The sequence below is a fragment of the Gobio gobio genome (assembly GCF_949357685.1).
Source record: "Gobio gobio genome assembly, chromosome: 19".
Classification (NCBI taxonomy): Eukaryota; Metazoa; Chordata; class Actinopteri; order Cypriniformes; family Gobionidae; genus Gobio; species Gobio gobio.
In genome coordinates this window covers 30,696,648-30,717,920 of record NC_137112.1, presented here as the reverse complement: position 1 = coordinate 30,717,920, position 21,273 = coordinate 30,696,648, and the positions used below count along the sequence as shown (strand labels likewise).

Here is a 21,273-nt window from a genome sequence, read left to right as displayed (position 1 = left end):
CGGCTCTTAAAGTGACAGCAGCCTATTAAACCCGCTGCTGTGATGTCTGTCATTAATGTAAATCATCCCAGAAAATCACTCAATGCTCTTGACTGAACTTTTGTAGCTTTAATAAGGATTTCATTTATAAGGATCTATATTTCATTTTTAATTTATGCAGTGAAGACTGGTGTTTGTCAACTTTATTCAATGTCTGTATATCTCCTACCTGTTTGATTAAATATACAGGGAGTGCAGAATTATTAGGCACGTTGATTTTCTGATCATATTTTTTTTCCAGGCACATTTGACCAATTCCAAACCACAGTAATCCTAATAACTACTATTGATTTAGTATTTAATAATGTATAAGTGATATATAATTGTTCATGAAGGCTGGAAATGAAAATCACCTTATATTCAGGTGTGCAGAATTATTAGGCATGTTTTCTTTTACAGATAAATTGAGCCAAAAAAGAGATTTAACTCAGACTGAAAAGTCAAAAAGTATTAAATGCCCATGAGAAGGATGCAATACTAATGCAATACTAGACATTGCAGTTAAGGCATGACCATTGGACAGTGAAATGCTCGTTGGGTCAGCAGGATCTGACAAAAACAGGTGGTGAAGAAAAGACACCTGTTAACTGAAAAAGAATTAAGAATTAAGGTGAAGAATTAAGGGTGAAACCATCAGGAACCCTTTAGTCTCCAGCGCCACCATTTTCCAAAGCTGCAACCTACCTGGAGTCTCCAGAAGTGCAAGGTGTCAGGATCTCAGAGACTTCAGTTAGGTAAAGAATCCTAAAAAATGACCCCCACTAGATAAGAATCACAAGCTGAAGTGTTGTATAATTCATCTTCCAGAATCTGGCAGTACGTTTTGGGAGTTCATTTTTAGTCCATCTCTGCAAAACGGACTTCAGGATGGACTAAAATGAACTCCCAAAACGTACTGCCAGATTCTGGAAGATGAATTCTTCAAACAGTGGTACTAGAGGATGTGGTGCTGGTCCTTCAAGAGTCACTCTCAACCTATCTGTCCATAAAGCCTATAAAAAAACCTTCTTCATGTATTTTACAACACTTCAGCTTATGATTCTTATCTAATGGGGGTAATTTTTTAGGATTCTTTACCTAACTGAAGTCTCTGAGATCCTGACATCTTGCACTTCTGGAGACTCCAGGTAGGTTGCAGCTTTGGAAAATGGTGGCGCTGGAGACTAAAGGGTTCCTGATGGGTTCACCCTTAATTCTTCACCTTAATTCTTAATTCTTTTGCAGTTAACAGGTGTCTTTTCTCCGCCACATGTTTTTGTCAGATCCTGCTGACCCAACGAGCATTTCACTGTCCAATGGTCATGCCTTAACTGCAATGTCTAGTATTGCATTAGTATTGCATCCTTCTCATGGGCATTTAATACTTTTTGACTTTTCAGTCTGAGTTAAATCTCTTTTTTGGCTCAATTTATCTGTAAAAGAAAACATGCCTAATAATTCTGCACACCTGAATATAAGGTGATTTTCATTTCCAGCCTTCATGAACAATTATATATCACTTATACATTATTAAATACTAAATCAATAGTAGTTATTAGGATTACTGTGGTTTGGAATTGGTCAAATGTGCCTGGAAAAAAAATATGATCAGAAAATCAACGTGCCTAATAATTCTGCACTCCCTGTACTGTCTTTATGTTGTCTGTACATTAATTTGCACTAAAAGCACTAAAAAAAACTTGCCAAGGCAACATTTCTTATTTTATTTTATTTTAAGTTAAAGTACTAAAAAATAGCTTTTTTATTTCTTAATTATGACAGCTCTTGGCATCGTGCTGATGCTTACATTGTTACTATAGCAACCAATGTAGATACACTAGATACTGACTACGTTGTCTGAACAAACTTGCAACATGACAGTGAAGAGAGTCAATTGTAAGGATAGTATTTGAAAACCAAACTGTGACAACATTATAAGTGCAATGCATGACCCCTTTAACACATAACATCTTGTGGCTTATTGCATTATTTAATAATAAATTACACAAATGTGTCAAACTACGGAAATTTATGCATGAAACTTTAAGTGTAACGACAAACATAACACTGGATATTTTACCAAATTCAAAATTAGCAAAGAAAATAGGGCAGCTTTCAACTCCAGGGAAGCTGAAATAATTCTGGTGTGTGTGTGTGGGTCAGGCTTTGCCTACATTCCGAGGACCAAATATGCCCTGAAGGATAGTAAAACCGGAAATCACCTACACTGAGAGACCGGCCAACAATCCTGGCCATATGTTTGGGGGGCGGTGTATAGGGAGAGCACTGCCCCAATGATTTTGAGAGCCAATGATTTTGTCTGAGGAAAAAAAAAAATCATATTTTCTCATTTTATTTATTATATCTCATCATTTTAGTGTAGAATGAGTAAAGCTGTTTGTTGTTAGGATGACAAAACATTTTAGAAGGCGGGTCTTACTGTCACAACGCAACAAGAGTTTGTGGAAAGATCTAAGTATTAGACAACTGTTTTGATGCTAGTGATCTAGTGAACTCAAGATTTTAAGAAATTTGGCCGTTTTGAATTGAATATATGCCATCATGATTCATAACTGAATGTGATGAGACAAGAAACATTTGCGTTTTTGACACATTAGACATAAGATTACATATGAATAAGAGTGAATGTGTGCACATTTTAAAATTCAATATTATTTGCAAATAGTTAACTCCATAACTACATACTTCAACTACAACTACTTCATAACTAGACCTAGAACTTATTTTACCATATTATTTATTCCCTTAAATCCATTTGAACCCTTTAATTCCTTTATTATTTAATAATAAATAATACACCCCTCCTCTTCTGTGCCCCCCTCCGATGCAAGCTCAAAAGTGAAACGCCGCCTATGATCCTGGAAAATGGCTTAAAAATCTTTTTCTTTTTTTAAATTCTGTGAAAATTGGGTTTAAGAGGTAAAGTTAGGGGGCAGAAGTCACTTCGATAGAAAACTGTATTTGTGTGTGATCAAATTTGGCTTATTAATTGCTTTGAATAACAGTCCACATGGCCGAGAGCCGTCAAGCCCAAAGCTGTCAGCCTGGACCACCGCATGAACAGGTGTTAGCTCTAAGGTAAAAACCAAAAGCTGTTCATCCATCAGTCTTGTGTTAAATAGTGTCTTTTCCTTCCCTGTCCACCTCACTGCAGGACCTAAGAACTACACATTTATTTTAGCTCCTGAATCTGCGCCCAGCTGAAATAGCTGATAGCCGTAATACAGTTTGCCACTGTTTTTCTAGTCTGGAAGTGGAGCTCTGACTTACAACAGAGCAGAAGTGCAGCTCTAGCGCAGCTGCGGCTCTGTGAAATGTATTTACCAGTGTGCTTCTTTGTATAATAAAAGACAAGTGTCATCGTCTTAAGTCTTTTCATCATAAGAACAACATCCTAGTAAAGAGGAAATGTTAGGTCTTCCATTTGTATGAAAGCTAAATGAAAGTACAGTGTTGAATCACAAACTATAAATCTGTGTTCCTAAGTGACAGTTCACTGGTGGTAACCCTCTATCACACCATCTGCCATGCCTCCTGTGCTTTTATATATATGAGATTATTTCCTTAAGGAGCTTGCAATGCCAAAAGGACTGATGCTTTTAATTGGAACTCAAAAGCAGTGCAAACAAACACATGCAGATGGGTACAAACACAAACACACACACACACACACACACTCACACACACTCTCTCTCACACACTGGTGCTCTCGGAAAGCAGCAAGTTCTGTGATCCAGAGGCTGGCAACAGCTGTTGGCAAATAATGTGAGGTAATGTGTGACTCTTTAAAATCGTTAAAAAGCCAGTTCCCTAAATACTCAGAGTGTCAAACAATGAACTGAAATAAACTCTGTTATACGAACCTGAGAAGCTATACAAAGAATTTTAGACTCACTGGCCCCGATTTACTAAGATCCCAAATAAAGGCTGTTAATTGCTTGTAAAATCTATCAGACATATTGTGTGCTGAATCATTTTATTGAATTACTTATTTGATTTGGAAATAAAATCAAATAAATACTTGCCGCACTATGTCTTCTCAATTCCGCCAAAATAGCAGCATTGTGCACAACACCAATAACATTAATACCTGCAGTATTAATTCATCATAATTTGTTCAAGCAGTTACCATTTCTGAAATTACTTTCAGGATGCTATAAATCCGGAGCCATTTAATCCATTTGCACTGACACCAGTCTTTATTTCGCATGTTTGAAGGAACACCACAAATTACATATTAATTAAACCCACAAAAATCCCATAAGACACCCTGCTTCGTGTATTTGAAAGACACAATCCTCAAAAGACTACATAAAATGTATCAAAACATTTTTTTTTCCCACAATATAACCCCCCTCAAATGTAGGTGAATTCCGGTTTTACTATCCTTGCGGGTTTTTTTGGTCCTCATGATGTTGGCAAAACCTGACCCACACACACACACACTAAAACCTACCCTAATTGCAGAGGCAGCACCTGTCATATCATTGCCAATCTACAACCAGCATCTCTATCCCACAATGCTAACACGATGGTAAGGGTTTGGACAGTGCTCCCACCAGAGGCAGCCAAATTGGACGTTTCACCTCACTGCATGACTACTAGAGAGCCACTCCAATGGCGGACCTATTAGCAGGACAGATATAGCTCTCCTGGGAAGATGGTGAGAGAGAAAGCGAGAGAGAGAGAGAGAGAGAGAGAGAGAGAGAGAGAGAGAGAGAGAGAGAGAGAGAGAAAACCCAATGGAGGGGTGGGATTTTACCCAGCATACTAAGTATGAACAGTACATTTCTAGTTATCTGTCTTCATTTCTGTCAACTGGTTTTAGATCACACCCACATTAACCTCAGCTATTAAGTTCCTCTTATTCGCTCCTTAGCGCTGTATTAAAATCTAATGCTCAAGACTAATGCATTTCCTACCATGGCATTTTTTTAACATTATGACAGGCTAACAGGAGGGCCCATTTGCGACAGATATGCAAGAATAAGAGGCCAAGTCCCCTGGGTGGCGGCATTCATTACTGTATTGTATTAAAAATACAACCGCGCTGAATAAGATATTGATCAAGCTGGGTGAACTGTGAAGCTGCCTGCAGAATTGCAATAACGGTGTAGAAATCATTTACGGCAATTCATTGCAGCCAAAATAGTGTTTTGATATATTACATGCCAACAGTTCGACTCCAAAAATCATTTCCTTATTTAGTTCTTCTAAATTACAGATTACGCACTTTTTAATCTTCCCCCCTTTTTTCCATTTTTGAGAAATCAAGGAAGACATCTGTGTTTCATTTGTCTGTGTGTGTAAAGTAAAAACCAGCATTGTGTTGTCTGTCACTAAATTTGATGTTCTAGTCGATGTGCTCTGTGATTTGGCTGTTCTACAGCTGAAGCTCCTCTTCCGCTGTTTTTTTCCCTGCCGTGCACCTGATGGGTTTGAACAATTTGCTCGGCTGGCAGAAAAAAGCATAATCAATCGGGAGATTATAGATAAAAGGCTTTAAAACCAGCCGACCAAGGCACTTTCTACTATAACAATTACACCTAGGCCTACCTCAGCTAGCGGCAATTAAACTGCGAGAGAGTGAGGGTTTACAAAGAATGAGAGAGAAAATGGACAGAAAGAATTTGCAGTGGAGTGGGATTCAGGTGAAACATTGGTAATGCCATATTGGTAATGCTTCTTGAGCAGCTTTCGTTCAAAATGTTGGGGTCAGTAAGATTTTTTATTTTTCCGAAAGAAATTAATCATTTTATTTAACAACATAGTCAGTGGGTTTATAACTGATCCAAACAAACCACCAAAGATAAATAAAGTCCCAAAATATAATGGTAACGAACGGACGAACTGACACTTGTTAGAAAAAAATAAGATACGGAAAAAATGTGTTGTTTTATCTTGAGTAATGATGTGCGCATAAGCTGATAGTTGTAAAGCATTCTATCATCAAAACCGCAGAGTTCAGCCAGTCCCACACAAAGGCCAAGGACACGGAGTTCTCCCTCATTCACTCTTTCATCTTCATTCCTCCATCTTTCTTGCACTCGCCTCCTTTACTGCTTTCATTCCTTTAGTTTAAGCCATCAACCGGTTTTCAAGTTGAAGAATGGAAGGAGGCAGTGAGGAGCGAGACAGAGAGAATGAAAGCAACATTCAGCAAAAACACCCATATAAAGCATTGACTTGTGTGGTTATGTGTATGCAGAGCCAGCATGTCCTATAGGTGATACAGGAGGTCGGCTAAGGCCTTGACATGACGGAGGAGGACTTGTATGACAGTCTAGAATAAATGAGTAAATCACGACGCCAGATGTAAAGACTCTTATCAAGTTAACTGCACTGAAAGAGAGCCATGTGTCAATCAGATGTAAACTAAAACAGAAAAAAGTGAACTGTATACAGTGATTTCTTAAACGAGTTTCTATTTACACCAAGTGCAAATAGTGTGCCTTGTTGGCAAGTACTATTTGCACTTTATTTAATTGTAATATCTGTTTAATAATAATCATTTAAACACATAGTTACTGTATGTAGCTGAGCCATGACCTAAATTTGGGCTTTTCAAATCTAAAGGCTAGGCCTGTGCGCACATACAGTACGTATCCCTGTGTATACAGCCTTGTATACATCTACAGTACATGGTATATACCCACTTATACCTGCAGTTTTGCATTTGTGTGTGTTTTTGAGGTATGTGTATGTGTGTGTCGGCACCTCAGGTCTAGCCACTCTGAGTCATGCCCATGGCTCTTGACAGGAGGGGAGTGTGTGTGTGCGTGTTTGTGTGAATGCATTCATGTAAAGCAGCCGGAGGAATAATGTCTGCTGTCTAAACAGTGACCGTCACCATTACTGTTGGAATGATGTCGTCAACATATTTCTACATCGCTTAAACCATATGGCCCATATTAACACCACACAGACACAGTAAAACAAGCATTAAATACTAAAATAAAGAAGTTGCCTGGTCCGCAGAGAGTTTTCACGTCCTTTTCAAGCTATTCAAAGTGCTTGCATGAGCCATAATATTGTTCATTATGGTGCATTTGCAGAAATCTTTAAGGGCATCACGCTATTTGTACCAGCTTACCGTCTAACAAAGATCATTGGCAAAGAAAGTAAAATGTGCTGGCCTGGAAATACAGACCCTGCTGGTCTGCACATATCCTATTCTTGTGCAAAGTGCAGAGTAAACGGAAAAACCGAACCCAGTGCCACATCTTGTTTCCACAAAGCATTGTGGGCGAGTGTGCTTTGAGTGCAAAACATATACAGCTCGAGTTTAGGACAGGACTGCCCTTTAAGCGCAGACTCTGCAAGGTTTTTTTCCCTCCTTTCTGATCTCTCTCTCTTTCTCTCCTTTCTGATCTCTCTCTTTCTCTTCGTCTCTGAACGAATGTAGAAATGGTCAGCGCAGGTGTTATATTCCAGTGGCCCTAGCAGCTCTGCAGGTGGACTATATGCTTGTCACGCAGTCCATTATATCCTGCATATGCGCAATACTTCCAACACTCCATTTTGGAGGCAATGTGAGGCTCTATAACAGCATGAGTTCAATAGCAAAAACATACAATTTAAAAACTGCCCCCCACGGAGTCAAATGTACATGAAAAAGAGGTCTATCTATACAGTGACTCCCAGGGCAAGCGCCTCATCTTTGACAAACAGCCAGACTGAACGCGTGTGAACCGTACAATAGAACCGCAAGGGGTGATTGACCGAAGTGAGTCGAGAATGATTGAACGAGCATGCTGGGAAAATGTGCCAGCTCTGAAACTCCGAACGGAACCGAGGGAGCAGAGGTGAGTCTTCAGTAATCACTAACAAAGATTGGGTTCGCAGTGTCAGCCAACAGACCTGAAAGTATGCAAAGTAAATTTCAGAAAAAAGATGTACATCTGCTGCCGCAGCGATGCTCCGGTCGGATGGAGTCATGCGCGTTTGTGGACCAACATAGAAAAACAATAATCACATTTGAGATCTGGCACATTCAGAGTCATGCAGAGCTGTATCCGGGAACATATTTCTCAAGTACTCACCATGGCCAGATGACAGCAGGGTATCTGCAAGAGAGAAAACAGAGAGATGGTTTGAAGAAAAGAAAACAACTTTTATACACAACATTGATATTAGCAAGTACACTCAATCAACAGGATTTAACACAACAAACCTTGGCAATATTTACACATAAGGTTTAACATAACACTTTAAGACATTAGAGACAGATTAGATTTCCAATAATTGTGCTTTTATGGCTGGCTGGTTGAGTCATTTGAGTCATTCATTTGGCCAATTAATTCAAAAACACTGATTCATTCAAGTCAAGTCAAGAGAAAAATATAACAAATTATTAAGTCATTTTAAATGAGGGAGTCATTGAATCCTTTATTCAACCAATTTGTTCAAACACACTGATTCGTTTAGGATTTAATCAAATGGTTGTCTTTATTCATCTTTTGAATCATTCATTAAACCTATTTGTTCAAAAACACTGATTTTTATCTGTAATGGAAAATTTTTAACACAAACTATATCAAACCATTTAAGGCGTTTTTAATATATAATCAAGATGTTTTTGTTAAATATAATGGGAATTCTAATGATCTGTTCTAAACATATTTTTGTTTTATGAAACATCGAGACTTTTCTCAATAGAACTAGTGTTCTTGTCTGTAGCCTTGAACAAGTTCTCGGAAAGTTTTGTGTTTTCACTGAAGGTGTGACAGCTGCAGATAAAACCAACTTTTTATCGTGTTTGTTATTGTGTTTTTGTGTTATTGAATAAGAAGCCCTCACCCACTGAAATGGGAGTATAAAAGAACGAGTGTAAGGCTTCCACAACCTGCATGTCTGAATTGACCTTCTTGGCAAGAAGAAAAGCTTATGAAGACACTTTGCTAGTATTTTTTCAATTCCAGCCTCACCATGATAAATATATTAATGTTTACTTTTCCACGACAATTCAAATGTTTGCTAATAAGTGAGTCATTGAATCATTCATTCAACCAACTCCTTTAAAAAACTAAGAGGAATTCAAATGACTGTAAATATAATCGGGTTGTTGAGTAATTCCCTCAAACGGTTTGTTTAAAAACAGATTTATTCAGTTATTGAATCAATCATTTTACGAATTTGTTCAAGCACATCTATTTGTTGAGAAATGAATCAAGCGACATTCATTCAATCACCTAGTTCAAAAACACTTAACGGCTGTATGAATCACAGAATCATTCGTTCAACTGTTTTATTAGAAAAACTGTGTGTTGCCTGGAGTCGCAAAAGTTGATTCTGCTTTAGCTTTGTTTGGAACTATTTCTGTTATAGAAACAAAACAACACAAAGTAACTGGCAACATTTTTTGTTTCATTAAAATATTAAAGAAGTTAATATGAACTTCTTGCCAAATACAGCCAATATTATTTAACAACAGCACTCGTGTGATACTGCTTAAGGTTATAATAGCATTATATAAAATAATAATTGAGAATAGCCCTGCACTTGAATGTCCAAACAGCTTTTCCAAGGTTTCCCCCTTTCATTTTTGTTGTATATTTCCAGAGTTCCACTTCACTCTCTAGGCAAAATAGGAAAGGGGAATTGAATTTTCAAAGAGCCAGCTCAACTGACTGCATCTTCTTTGGGCGGAAATACAGTTTTGTCTCTAAATTCATGCATTCCTTCACCTGTGAGTACACAATCCATGTTTCAAAACTTCTGCATGTGGGAAATCACACACATACACAGACAAAATCCAGAGTGCTGAAGGTCTTTCAAACAATGTTCCTTTATTCTACATGAATAACAATTTCTCATTTATTCAGGATCTCATCCCCCACTGCTGCGAATTCAGGCAGTTCCTCTCTCCTCCCCAAGGCTTCACGCAGACTCATTGGCACACAATCTGGGCATTTTGGCATGGATGCAGACTCTAACGCTGTGTCTGAACTCTCGCCCATGCCTAAACCTTGTAGCGCTCACCAGGAGATGACTAACAATCACTGTTAAGATTTCAGACTCCCAGCACGTACGGGGCAGACTTAGCCAACTGTAAGACATCAAGGAACTTGCTTCTACCCTGAAAGAAATCTTAAAAATAAATACTTCCTTCATTTGAATAATGAACTAAGAAATGCTCCTCCTCCGCCGATGATTCATTCGAGATGCAGACACACGTTTAGGTTCAATTAAGCAGCATCTGCCTGAAGAAAATAATTGTATAAAACATTTTCAGCATTCCAAGGACCCACTCAGCCTTTCCTGTCTACACACTGTCTGTTCCCTTGAGTCACGAGCTCCCGTTATGTGTTTAAATCACTCTTGCTCGATGACTATACATGCGCTCTTTCATACATCTTCGAAATGGAAAGGTCATCGCAATTTATTTCTCTCTCAGAAAATACAGATTACTCCGTTTCTTGTTCGATAGTGTTCTCGGTCAATGCCTGCATACAGCACAAAATACCCAAACTAAAGCCATTGTGAATGTTTCCTATGAACCGTGCAGAACACAAGTTCTTCGTTACATCTCGGCACTCGGGTTTGGAAGCAATGTGACAGAGAGGTCTCCAAAGATCCTCTGCAACACATTACTGAGCACATTCTTAACAATACAGAGACAATATAATTACAATTGTGCTAATGAACAAGCAAATGTACCACAAAAAAGGAAGGTTTCATTTTAAGTGCAGAAGTAATACTCAATTCAGCTGGGTCTTGTTAAAACAAGCATAGGGAGAAAGAAGACGATGCAAAGAAATATATCTACCAACAAAACATTCCCACAACAAAAACATGAATAATTCATTGCACAAATGGCAACAAACAATATTCCGTTCCACATGGATTTCTGTATTAATTGGAGTGAGCGTAGTGAGAAGTAGAAATTTCCATGTTCCTCCATGTCTTCCTCCCTACTGGAGAGAAAGCCGGAAAGTTGGCTTTATACAAATTAATTAGTTGTCTGATTATGAAAAACAACAATGGACTTTATTGTTTTTGTTTGTTTTGATTAATTATTACTAATGGGTTGCGTGCAGAATAACAATGAGGTAAAAGGTTCTTGATTGCTTAAATAAGCAGAATGCACTGCTGAAGGTTTAGGTCGTCGAAAATAAACATCATTCTGGGGATTGTTTGCGTTATTTGAGCTTCTCCAGAAATGGAACATACATTGTTTTAATGTTTATTGTCACTTTACTGATAGGAGATTTGAACCCTCCCACATAAGCACATGTTTTTGGATCTTTTTTCCTATCTGGATAATGTATTCAGCCACAAAAATGTCAACTGGATACATGCCAAAGTCAGAGTGGAAAAATCCAGCGTGTTTGCTTTAGTAAATTGCTGTTGTCTATTACTGATTATTTATGTGCAAGAGGATTAAGCCAATAATATACTTTACGCAAATATGCTAAAGTAGACACGACTGAACATACCTGGACATACTAAACGTGCGCTCTTGTGCTGGTGGAAATAAGCCTCAGTACTCAAGGGGGCAGTAGAGTTCCCTTCAAATGTCTTTGCAACCACGCTAAATTGTTAGATCGGACCATAACCTTAAACAGTATTATATAGCTAGCTATATAAACGTCATAATTTGCAAAGCAAGATTCTTTTCAAACTGTTGCTCTGACAGTAGTTGACCGGAAAGAACTGGCCATGCCGCCATAGAAGAAAACTGCTAATGGTAAATAGTAAATGGACTGCATTTATAAAGCGCTTTCAAAAGACCCATGGCCACCAAAGCGCTTTACATATTGCCTCACATTCACACATTCTCGTCGGGAGCAGATTGGGTTAGGTGTCTTGCTCATGGACACCTCAACACTTGGTCAGGTGGAAGCAGGGATGGAACCACCAACCTTCTGGTTTGTAGACAACCTACATGAACCACTGAGCCACTGCCGCCTAATGCCTTAAATAGCGACCATTGTGGCAACCCTAAAGGTGTGTTAACATTACATTGTCAATTGTGATATAAGAAAGCACAGCTCACACAGAAGTCACTTTCAAACCAAGCAAATTTCTATTGGTCAACAAAATTGGTGATGTGAAATCTGCCTGGGAAAATCTTTCGTCCTCACAAAAATACTGATTCTGTGAATTCCTATTGAAATACCTGGATTTTGCCCACAAAAATGCAATGAACACCACCGACTCCAACATAAGAAGACACCTTGCACTTGCGTCATAAATTGCTATGCAACACATTTTGGAACGCAACAACAACTGCACGAAAACATAGCATTTGCGTTTACATACCTGCATAGAGTTTTCTGGCCTTAAAGGGTTACCTGTAAGACCTTCGTTCATCTTCGGACTTAGCGACTTTATCTTAGCGACTTTATTCAAAAATCTCTTTTCTTCCGTGCCAGTCTCCTATGCGATTCACATAAGCACCACAACGCATGCATGTGATCATAGGATCGTGCTCGGCCAATAGTGAGCTAGCGTTTTGCCGTAAAACCAGGAAGTGCTGTACTTTGTTAATAGCCCAACAAAGTGAATAGTGTAAGAGAGTGACAGGGAAGAGAAGAGTTTGTTGAATACATTTTTTGTTTTTTGTTTTGTTTTTGCGCACAAAAAATATTCTTGTCGCTTCATAACATTAAGGTTGAACCTCTGTAGTCACATTATTTTAATAAATAATTAATTACCGAATTTTTATTCTAGGGTGAACTAACTCTTTAACCTGTTGAAAAGACCAACATTGTTTGTCACTAGCATGAGTTTTGTTTTTAGATGTGTCTATGCTGGTGCCCCACCAGGTTTCTTAAAGGGATAGTTCGCCCAAAAATGAAAATTCTGTCATCATTTACTCACCATCAAGCTGTTCCAAATTTGTATGATCTGTTGAAGATATTTTGAAGAATGTGTGAAACCAAACAGTTGATGGTCCCCATAGACTTTCATAGTACTTTTTTTCCCCCATTCGATGTAAATTAATGGGATCTATCAATTGTTTTGTTACCCACATTCTTCAAAAAATAATCTCATACAGATTTGGAACAGCTTGAGGTTGAGTAAATGATGACCCACATTCTTCAAAATATCTTCAACAGAATAAAAAAAAAACTCCTACAGGTTTAGAACATCTTGAGGGTGAGTAAAATACACCTTTAACTTAGCCATTACTGGTTTTGCTGGTGAACACCAAGAAAAATTCATGCTGGTCTTTTCCACAGGGTAGGCTTTATGTTATATAGGGTAGGCTTTATGTTGATCTTAAGGATCTAGCTTTTGGATAATACGAGGATAGAAGTGTAAACCATATTCTGAACTGAAGCCCAAAGTGACCAAAGAATAGCACTTTCAATCTAATAACCAGGCTCAGTAGGTCTTGAGCCTCCATGCATCATCTCATATCTCTAAACCTTTGCAGTTGTGGGCGCAGCCTCTCACTGTCATGTGACACAACATAAAAGAAGTAATATCCTGTAGGTGTGACATGGTTAAATCCGGCCGTGTGCAACCATAGAGCAGATCAGGAGGATTTCACACATTCAGCGAGGTAATCGAAAAGAGTCTCCACAAATATACACGCACACACATGGCAGAGGTAACGGAACAACAGAGGGATGCACGTACAGCACAAACAGATTGTGAGGGTAATTCAATTTCCTGCTGCAGCACTGAGGCTCAAATGGTCTCCATCAGTGGTTCAATCAGCGGCTGGTTCTGTCATTTCCCCAGCTGGACTCTCACCTCGTCTCACGCATTGAAGGGATGCACCCGGGCCAGCGCTGATACTCCAGCAAAATACTAAAGTACAGAACTAGCACTTTAGACGATACAGTAGAATGCTGTGATAAGACAGCACATGGTCTGTTAAACCTGTTGTTGCAAAATAAAGGAAGATACACCCTTTACAACACAGCTAAAGGAATAGTGTTGAAAAAGACCTTTGCTGTAGATTTGTAGCAGGGAATGGATGCACTACGGAAGCATTATTTTTTTTACCACATTTTCAAAGAGAGGTATAAATATATATATATATATATACTGTATATATATTTCTGTCATGACAACTCTGAGAGATTGGCATGGTAATGAATGTGGAATAGACCTGCTACACTGCTAATGCAGAGCAAGTACAGAGACTTCCAATACATATACTATCCAATACAATACTGCCAATACATTCATAGACAAACTGCTGTGAACACGTAAGACATGCTGCTGCTGCACATATAACACATTAAATAACCCCCGTAGCAGATCTATACAGGTGGAGCTGGGGAAGGTTGAGGGTAAGCAGCAAGCTCATTGGCCGCTGATGCCACAGCAACCAAAATTAGTTGCACTATGTGGATAACAATGTGATCGCTAACGAATTGAGTTTAGGACCTATTAGCTTACGTTTCATGACAGAACTTTGTATATATAGTATATAGTGCTGTCAAAATTAGCGCATTAATGCATGCATTTTTTTTGGGGGGGGGGGGGGGGGGCGCTAATGCTATTTCATTTTGGCTTATTACACTGTAAAAGAGTTGAATGCTCATGCTAAACATGGCCAAGCGTTTCGGAAAGGTTTTTTTTTCGAGTATGGCCATGTATTATGTCAAAATGAGTGGAATTCCTTGTATGGGCACTTCAGGCACGAGCATTCGCACATCAACGTGCTTCGTTCGGGTTACGGGAGCTTTTAGACCAGAACATCAACAATGTCACTAAAGAAGTGTGTTCTGTATATTTACCTCTTAGACAAGAAGGAAGGCCACAGGTAATTATGACATTATTATAATGGGTTTATGAGAAGATTGTTTTAAGTTCACTTAAATTAAAAGCCTATAAATGGTAAAATTGATATAGCGTTCAATTATACTGTCATTTTGAATGTCTATCATTAATGTTTTAAAAAAAAAAATCATAGAGACATCAGTGGCAGTATTAGTATCAATGATACTGGCCTTCATTCTTAAAAAAAATGCCATTACAACAATATATATATATAAAAAAAAAAAAATCCTGTATTTAAGTTGTTTCTACATTAATTTGGAGAGTAACTGTGACATTATTACAATATAAAAATATTAAAAACTTCAATGAAAAGTACTCTAGAAGATGTAAAGAACCAGATTTATCTAATGTAATTGAAACTGGCACTACTTGTGATCAACTAGTCAATTCCTGCATCAACACATTTAGAGTATGCGTTATGGCATTACCCTATAATTTAAAAAAAAAACTATAATTTTTTTTTACGGTGGGGAGTCGAGCTCTCCAGTGTTTACATGAGCCCTACATCAGTGTTTGGAAAATGGAAGATGGGTAGCTGAAGTTTTCCATTTATTAAATTGCTACATCACAGTGCAAAAGCGTAGTATAGATACAGGAACAGATGATTCAAAAAGTACTGTAAATTTACAAAATTACAGAGTCATTCTGGCAAGCAGAACTGAAGATGAAAAATGATTATAATGCCACATGTACAGTGCCACAGGGGTAAAACATTTCTAACAGTACAGAAGTTTATATGTTTTAGAACTGCAGTAAGACGGTTCCAACTTTGCAGCTTGGAATCATGGGGTTGTGCGTTTCACCGCGGCGTCTGCTCTATATAGCTCATTAAAATGAGCTGTAGTCCATCATATCACCAAATGCTTTCACATTTAAAGCTAATTTGCCCGGAAATACTACATAACATACTTTAATAACCTGTTTTAATCAGTAAGCTGCATAGAGACTATACTAATAAAAGCCTTATGGTCAAATGTGACATTGTGATTCTCAGCACAAAGGCCTAACTAGACACAACTGGTGCTGATCCAGACTTTTGTATTCAATAACTTCTGCAAATTAAGAGAACATAGACGTCTGACCATATGGCTCACTGATTTTTGGACAAAAGTAAGCATAAATTCTTGCAAAGCTAAGATGCCTGCTTTGTCAGGAGCAAATTAATGCAATGCTGGTAAGATATTATTCTTTTTTGGGTAAGAAACTGCTGATGAACAATATTTATGAGTAAATCAACTGAACCTCATGTTATTAAGTTTCAACTATGAATGCAATATCACGCTCCCTTAGTGCAGTTTTCACGATCTAAGAAAAATATGAGATAAGAGATACATTTTCTTGCATCAGTGTTGACTGGTGACCAGTATAGAGATGCTTTCCTCATCTCCCTCAGGAGAAAATATTTGAATGTTTTGAATGTCCGTACTGCACATCAACGCATTTTGTCAACACCACACTAAATATTTCCCCTCGTTTTTATATGCGCTTGCATGTTTGTTTTTATGGGAGTGTTCTATATGCGTATCATTGACTAATTCGAAATGAAGGGTAGTCAGCCACAGTTGAGGCTCCCCCCACGCTAATGTCACAAACAGGAGAAAAAAAGTCTAAAAATCACTGTTGGTGCCAAACCAGAACTGACTGAGGCAGATTTTTTTTTTTTAAATGCAGTGCCCTTTGTGCTGTTCAAGAAGAGAGAGATGAAAACGTTGAAAGGTATTTTGGTAGATATGTCAGAAAAGAATGAGCTCAAAGAAAAGGAGGTAAACAGTGCATTTACACACACTGCAACACACATTCTCTCGACTACCAACAGAGAGAGATCTCCAAGGGCTAGTAGGGGGCCCAACAGCTTCATCAGCAGATTTTGTTATACATAATCATTGAATTGTTTTTCACTCATTGCCTGCTGTTTTGACAAACATTAAAAGTGGATGAGAGTCACTAGTTCTGCAGTCATATATCTTACTGTCAGACTGTTATTTTAATTCACCTATCAAGTAAAGTGGATGCTTTTGTATTTATCCACTGCACCACACCACTTGTGCTGCTTAAAATATTAAATAACCAAGGTTGGTAATGAACACTTAAAAAAAAATGCTCTAGCTCCCGATTTTTTATTTAAAATAATAATAATAATAATAATAATAATAATAATAATAATAATAATAATAATTAGTATATTTATTTATAACTTTCTAATTATTTTAATTATTTTATCAAGCAACAACAAATAACAATAATGTATACAATTTTTATAATAATGATATATTGTAATATATATAATTGATTATAATAATAATGCAACATACAAATATTATTACTTAACTTTAGAGTTATTATTTTAACAACAACAAATTACAAACATTTATAGATATTTTATATTAAATATACATTCTAATATATAAAAGTATATCAATATATCATAGTAATAATAATGATAATTAAATAAATGTTGTATTATTATTTTACAATGTAATGTTTTATTTTGAATATATTCAAATATATCCTAATAATAATAATAATAATAATCATTTATTGTTGGTTTTAAATACAGCTATTATTATTATTATTACTACTCCAGGTTTACTGTCATTTTAAGTACACAGTAAGCAAACTTTACATTTAGAATAAACGCATATGCATAATTCAACATCATCATCACAAACATATCGTGTTTGCTCATCAATATTAATTATAAGACATTTCGTCCATTAGTCCTAACTGATTTTGCTGAAAGCCAGATGTTAAGTAGGCACTAGGCATATACTACAATTACAGCTCACCCTTTTGTTTTTTTTGTTTTTTTTGTTTTTGTCCTGTGCCTTGTGAATTCAAGTGACGGCTCTGCCATTACCACTTACAGGCCAAGCAAAACAAAGCAAAACAAAACTCTTAAAATATAATGATCATCTCCCAAATCAGGAAGCAATGGGTCAAGGGTGAAATTCTCAAATTGGGGGGCAAATATCCCCAGGTTAAATTGGTTGCTAAAGTTGATCGTCATCACATCATTATATAGTGCTCAATGTAAAACAATGACAGTGTCTCTGTGGTGGGTATGTTTAGGGTACACAGTCAGTAAACGATTGCACATGCATATTCAGTCTTATTTCTGCGTCTCTCAGTCACTTTCTCTCTCCGTGCCCTGTCTTTTCTCTCTTCCTTCATCATGCAGTCGAAGCCTGTGGGCACAGTGTGGGAGATAGTGCAGTAAGCTCTCCTCTCCTCTCTCTAATCTCATTTCCCACTGCCTGGATTAAACAAATGTCTGTCATTACCGCTCACTGGTGGAGGGGAGGAGGGTTTAGGGTCCACAGGAGCGGCAGAGAAAAAGGGAGGGTGGGAGTGACAGAACGGCAGAGAGAGGGAGACAGAGAAATGGAAAATAAAATAACTGGAAGAAAAAAGCGAGAGCAGGTACTAAAGAGACCATCAAATGAGGGACCCAGGGAGATTGCGAGAAATTGAGACAAAATAAGAGCGAGTGATGGAGCGGGAGAGGGAGAGGGAGAGGGAGATATTTTCAGTGCAGTCTTCACTTACTTTCGACAAACCGCTCACTCTAACTGCCCACAGATGGGCCGCAGCCATAACAGGACCAAACACCACTAAATAGAGCTGCACAATATTGTACAGACATTGAAAAAAAACTGGGGAAAAAATGACTTTGGCAATATACTTTTTCTGCCATATAAATATTTAAATATGAAGAAATACAGGTATGTTCACCAGATGACTTGAATAGCTATTTGAAAAGAATGAATCATTCTAGACTGAGTGGAGAGATTTTGTTAGTGTGAAATAAAAAAAATAAAAATAAACAATATATATATATATATATAAAAGCACATATATATATATATTAGTGCTTTTAGGGCTGAACGATTTGGGAATTTATTTTATTATTTGGGTGTTTTTTAAAGTTGGGAATTACTCTTTACAAGTACTAACACAAACCTGTTTCACTAACCAAAAAGTGAACAGTGTACACTGCATATAGAGTACGATTTGTAAATAAAATCCAGATGGCAGGATGTTTTTTTAACATTTTTTTTAATTTTTTTTATATATTTTCATGAAAATAAATCACGAACCACAGTGAGTATTTTTTGCAGCTGTTAAAAGCCCCTTTCACACAGAGCATTGATCCCAGAAAATTGCCATAAAATTGCTAGAGTGCCTTCTGTGTGAACGCAAATGCATCCCGGGATCGATGAAACAATATTGGAACATTTTGAAAAAGGAATACTTTAATCAATTTTTACATTTTAATTCATCAAGTAGTGTGAGATTTTCAATCTTACGGCTCATTTCAATTTCACATTTCAAGCTTTTTATAAAACAAAAAAAATCAATAGCAAATAGCACATTGTATAGTATAGTATAATACTAATATTTACATCTTAATTTCTTCAAACGTTAAACCTTTTATTTTGCAGAGTTTCCGCCAAATGGCTGTAAGCATTGAGTGAAGCTCGGCACTTTGCACGCGGGCAGATCACGGTCCGGTGAAGCACTGTATCATGGGCTGCACGCGTGTGGAAAAGCAATGTCATTATGGACCTGGTAGCGCATTTATTTATTTAATTAAATCACACTATGCCATGTCACGATATCAATTTATTTTGATAAATCGTGCAGCCCTGGCACTGAATGGAAACAGAGAAAAGAGACTGAAACGAAGAAGAAAAGAGGAGGTGACAGTAAGACAGAGAGCGAAACGACAGCCCCCCTCCCGTCGCTAAGAAAAATTGCCAGCATGTGGTAACACTGCATCAGAAGACCCAGTGGCAAGCCTTCCACCATCATCAACCAATCCAATGTCTTTTTCATTGAAAAGAAAGCAACTCTCCCACTATCAGCACATAAAGAGCGGTTATACACTCAAGGTGCACCTAAAGCCCAAAGGGGGTCCGTTCCACTGCATCTATAGTTAGTCTGCTTGGGGTTCATTTCAACATTACCGTTCCCTTTTCACCTGCGGTCTGTTTACAGCCCGCTGGCAGAGAGACGTTGTCAATCCTGATAGAGTTTATATTCCATATTTCAAAACAGACATTTAGATCCACAAAGGGCCCATTGAGGTTGAAATGGTGTGAATCCATTTCACCACAGGGAGGGGGCGGGCGGCATTACGTGGTCGCATTCGTCCTCCCCGCCTCTGTCTGGTTTATTACACTGCACCTGACTGGCTGGAGGTCCTGGCTGATGGACCTTTAAGTATTTAGGACTACGAGAGCAGAAATAATTTCCCTCCGAGGGAACGCTCGCTCCAGGTCAGTGGAAGGTAGTCTGACCGCGTATGACTCACAAGTGGTTTTCTTTTCCGCAGCAAAATGGTACACAATGGCCTGTGAAAGCAGAAGGAGACACGGAAGTGGAATCATTCGACTTTTTTCCGCTATTCAGAACTCGTCGGGGGGTCTAATCAGCAGTAATCTCGTCAACGGAATTACTGACAAAAATGTTTGTTGACAAATGTTTTTTTGTCAGTGATAAAGAATTATAGCATGCTATTGACAAAAATATGGTGCGAAAAAACAACGCTGAAAGATATTAAGGAAAGAAATAGAAATGTTGTCATTTACTCGCCCCCATGCCAATCTAACTTTTTCTTGCTTCTCTGAAACACAAAAGATCTTATGCAAATGTCCTTAGGCAGCTTTTCTATACAAGGAAAGTGGATAGGGATTTAAAATGCAAAGCACCAAAAAACAATAATATAATATAATATAATATATAATTTGCTTTGATTTTTTAAATGTATTGTGACACAAAGCTCACACACATTGCTGTTCAAAGCTTTATGGTCGTTAAGATTTTTTTATGTTTTTGATGCAAGTGTATATCTTCAGAAGACCTTATTGTAATAAGTATCATACCATACATACCAGAAGAAAAAAAAAAGTTCAACAGTGTTCAACATGATACATTTCTGCAATGTAAAATCCCCAAGTGTCAATGAATGGAAAAGCTGCCTTAGGACATTCCTCCTTTGTGTTTCACAGAAGAAAGAACATAACACAAGGTTAGAATGGCATGGGGTGAGGAAATGATGACAATGTTTTCATTTTATTTCACTATACCTTTAACAATGCATTCATGTTTTGACAGAGGAAATGTAGAAACAACTGATCCAAATAATCCAATCATAGCATGTTGAGTATTGATTCACTTGATCTGAAAGAGCTGAACACCAATGAACTCATCCATTCTGATTAGTTTACTCAAACACATCCTATATACAGTACGTGATTAAATTGCCTATGTCCACAAAATAAACATAAAATTACAATTTATATGCAATAATACATCTGCATTAACAATAAATGCATGGATGAACTAGCACATTCAGACTACCACATAACTTAGTTCATCTCGCACTGTGAATACATTGCTGCAGAACGCACTACAGACAGTATAATGCAATACCCATAACACAGAAAATTACTTTTATGATGCTTTTAAAAAATAGAACTAGACCTT

The 21,273-nt window shown here is 37.5% G+C and overlaps 1 protein-coding gene across 1 annotated transcript in view; it reads right to left on the bottom strand.

Annotated features, from left to right (window-relative positions):
• Positions 1 to 21,273, bottom strand: part of cdh4 (cadherin 4, type 1, R-cadherin (retinal)) — a 302,027-nt gene that overhangs the window by 176,710 nt on the left and 104,044 nt on the right. Inside the window, exon 3 of the mRNA XM_079844479.1 lies at positions 8,082 to 8,105. Within this exon, the coding sequence (XP_079700605.1) occupies positions 8,082 to 8,105 (24 nt within the window). The remainder of the gene's footprint in view (positions 1 to 8,081; positions 8,106 to 21,273) is intronic.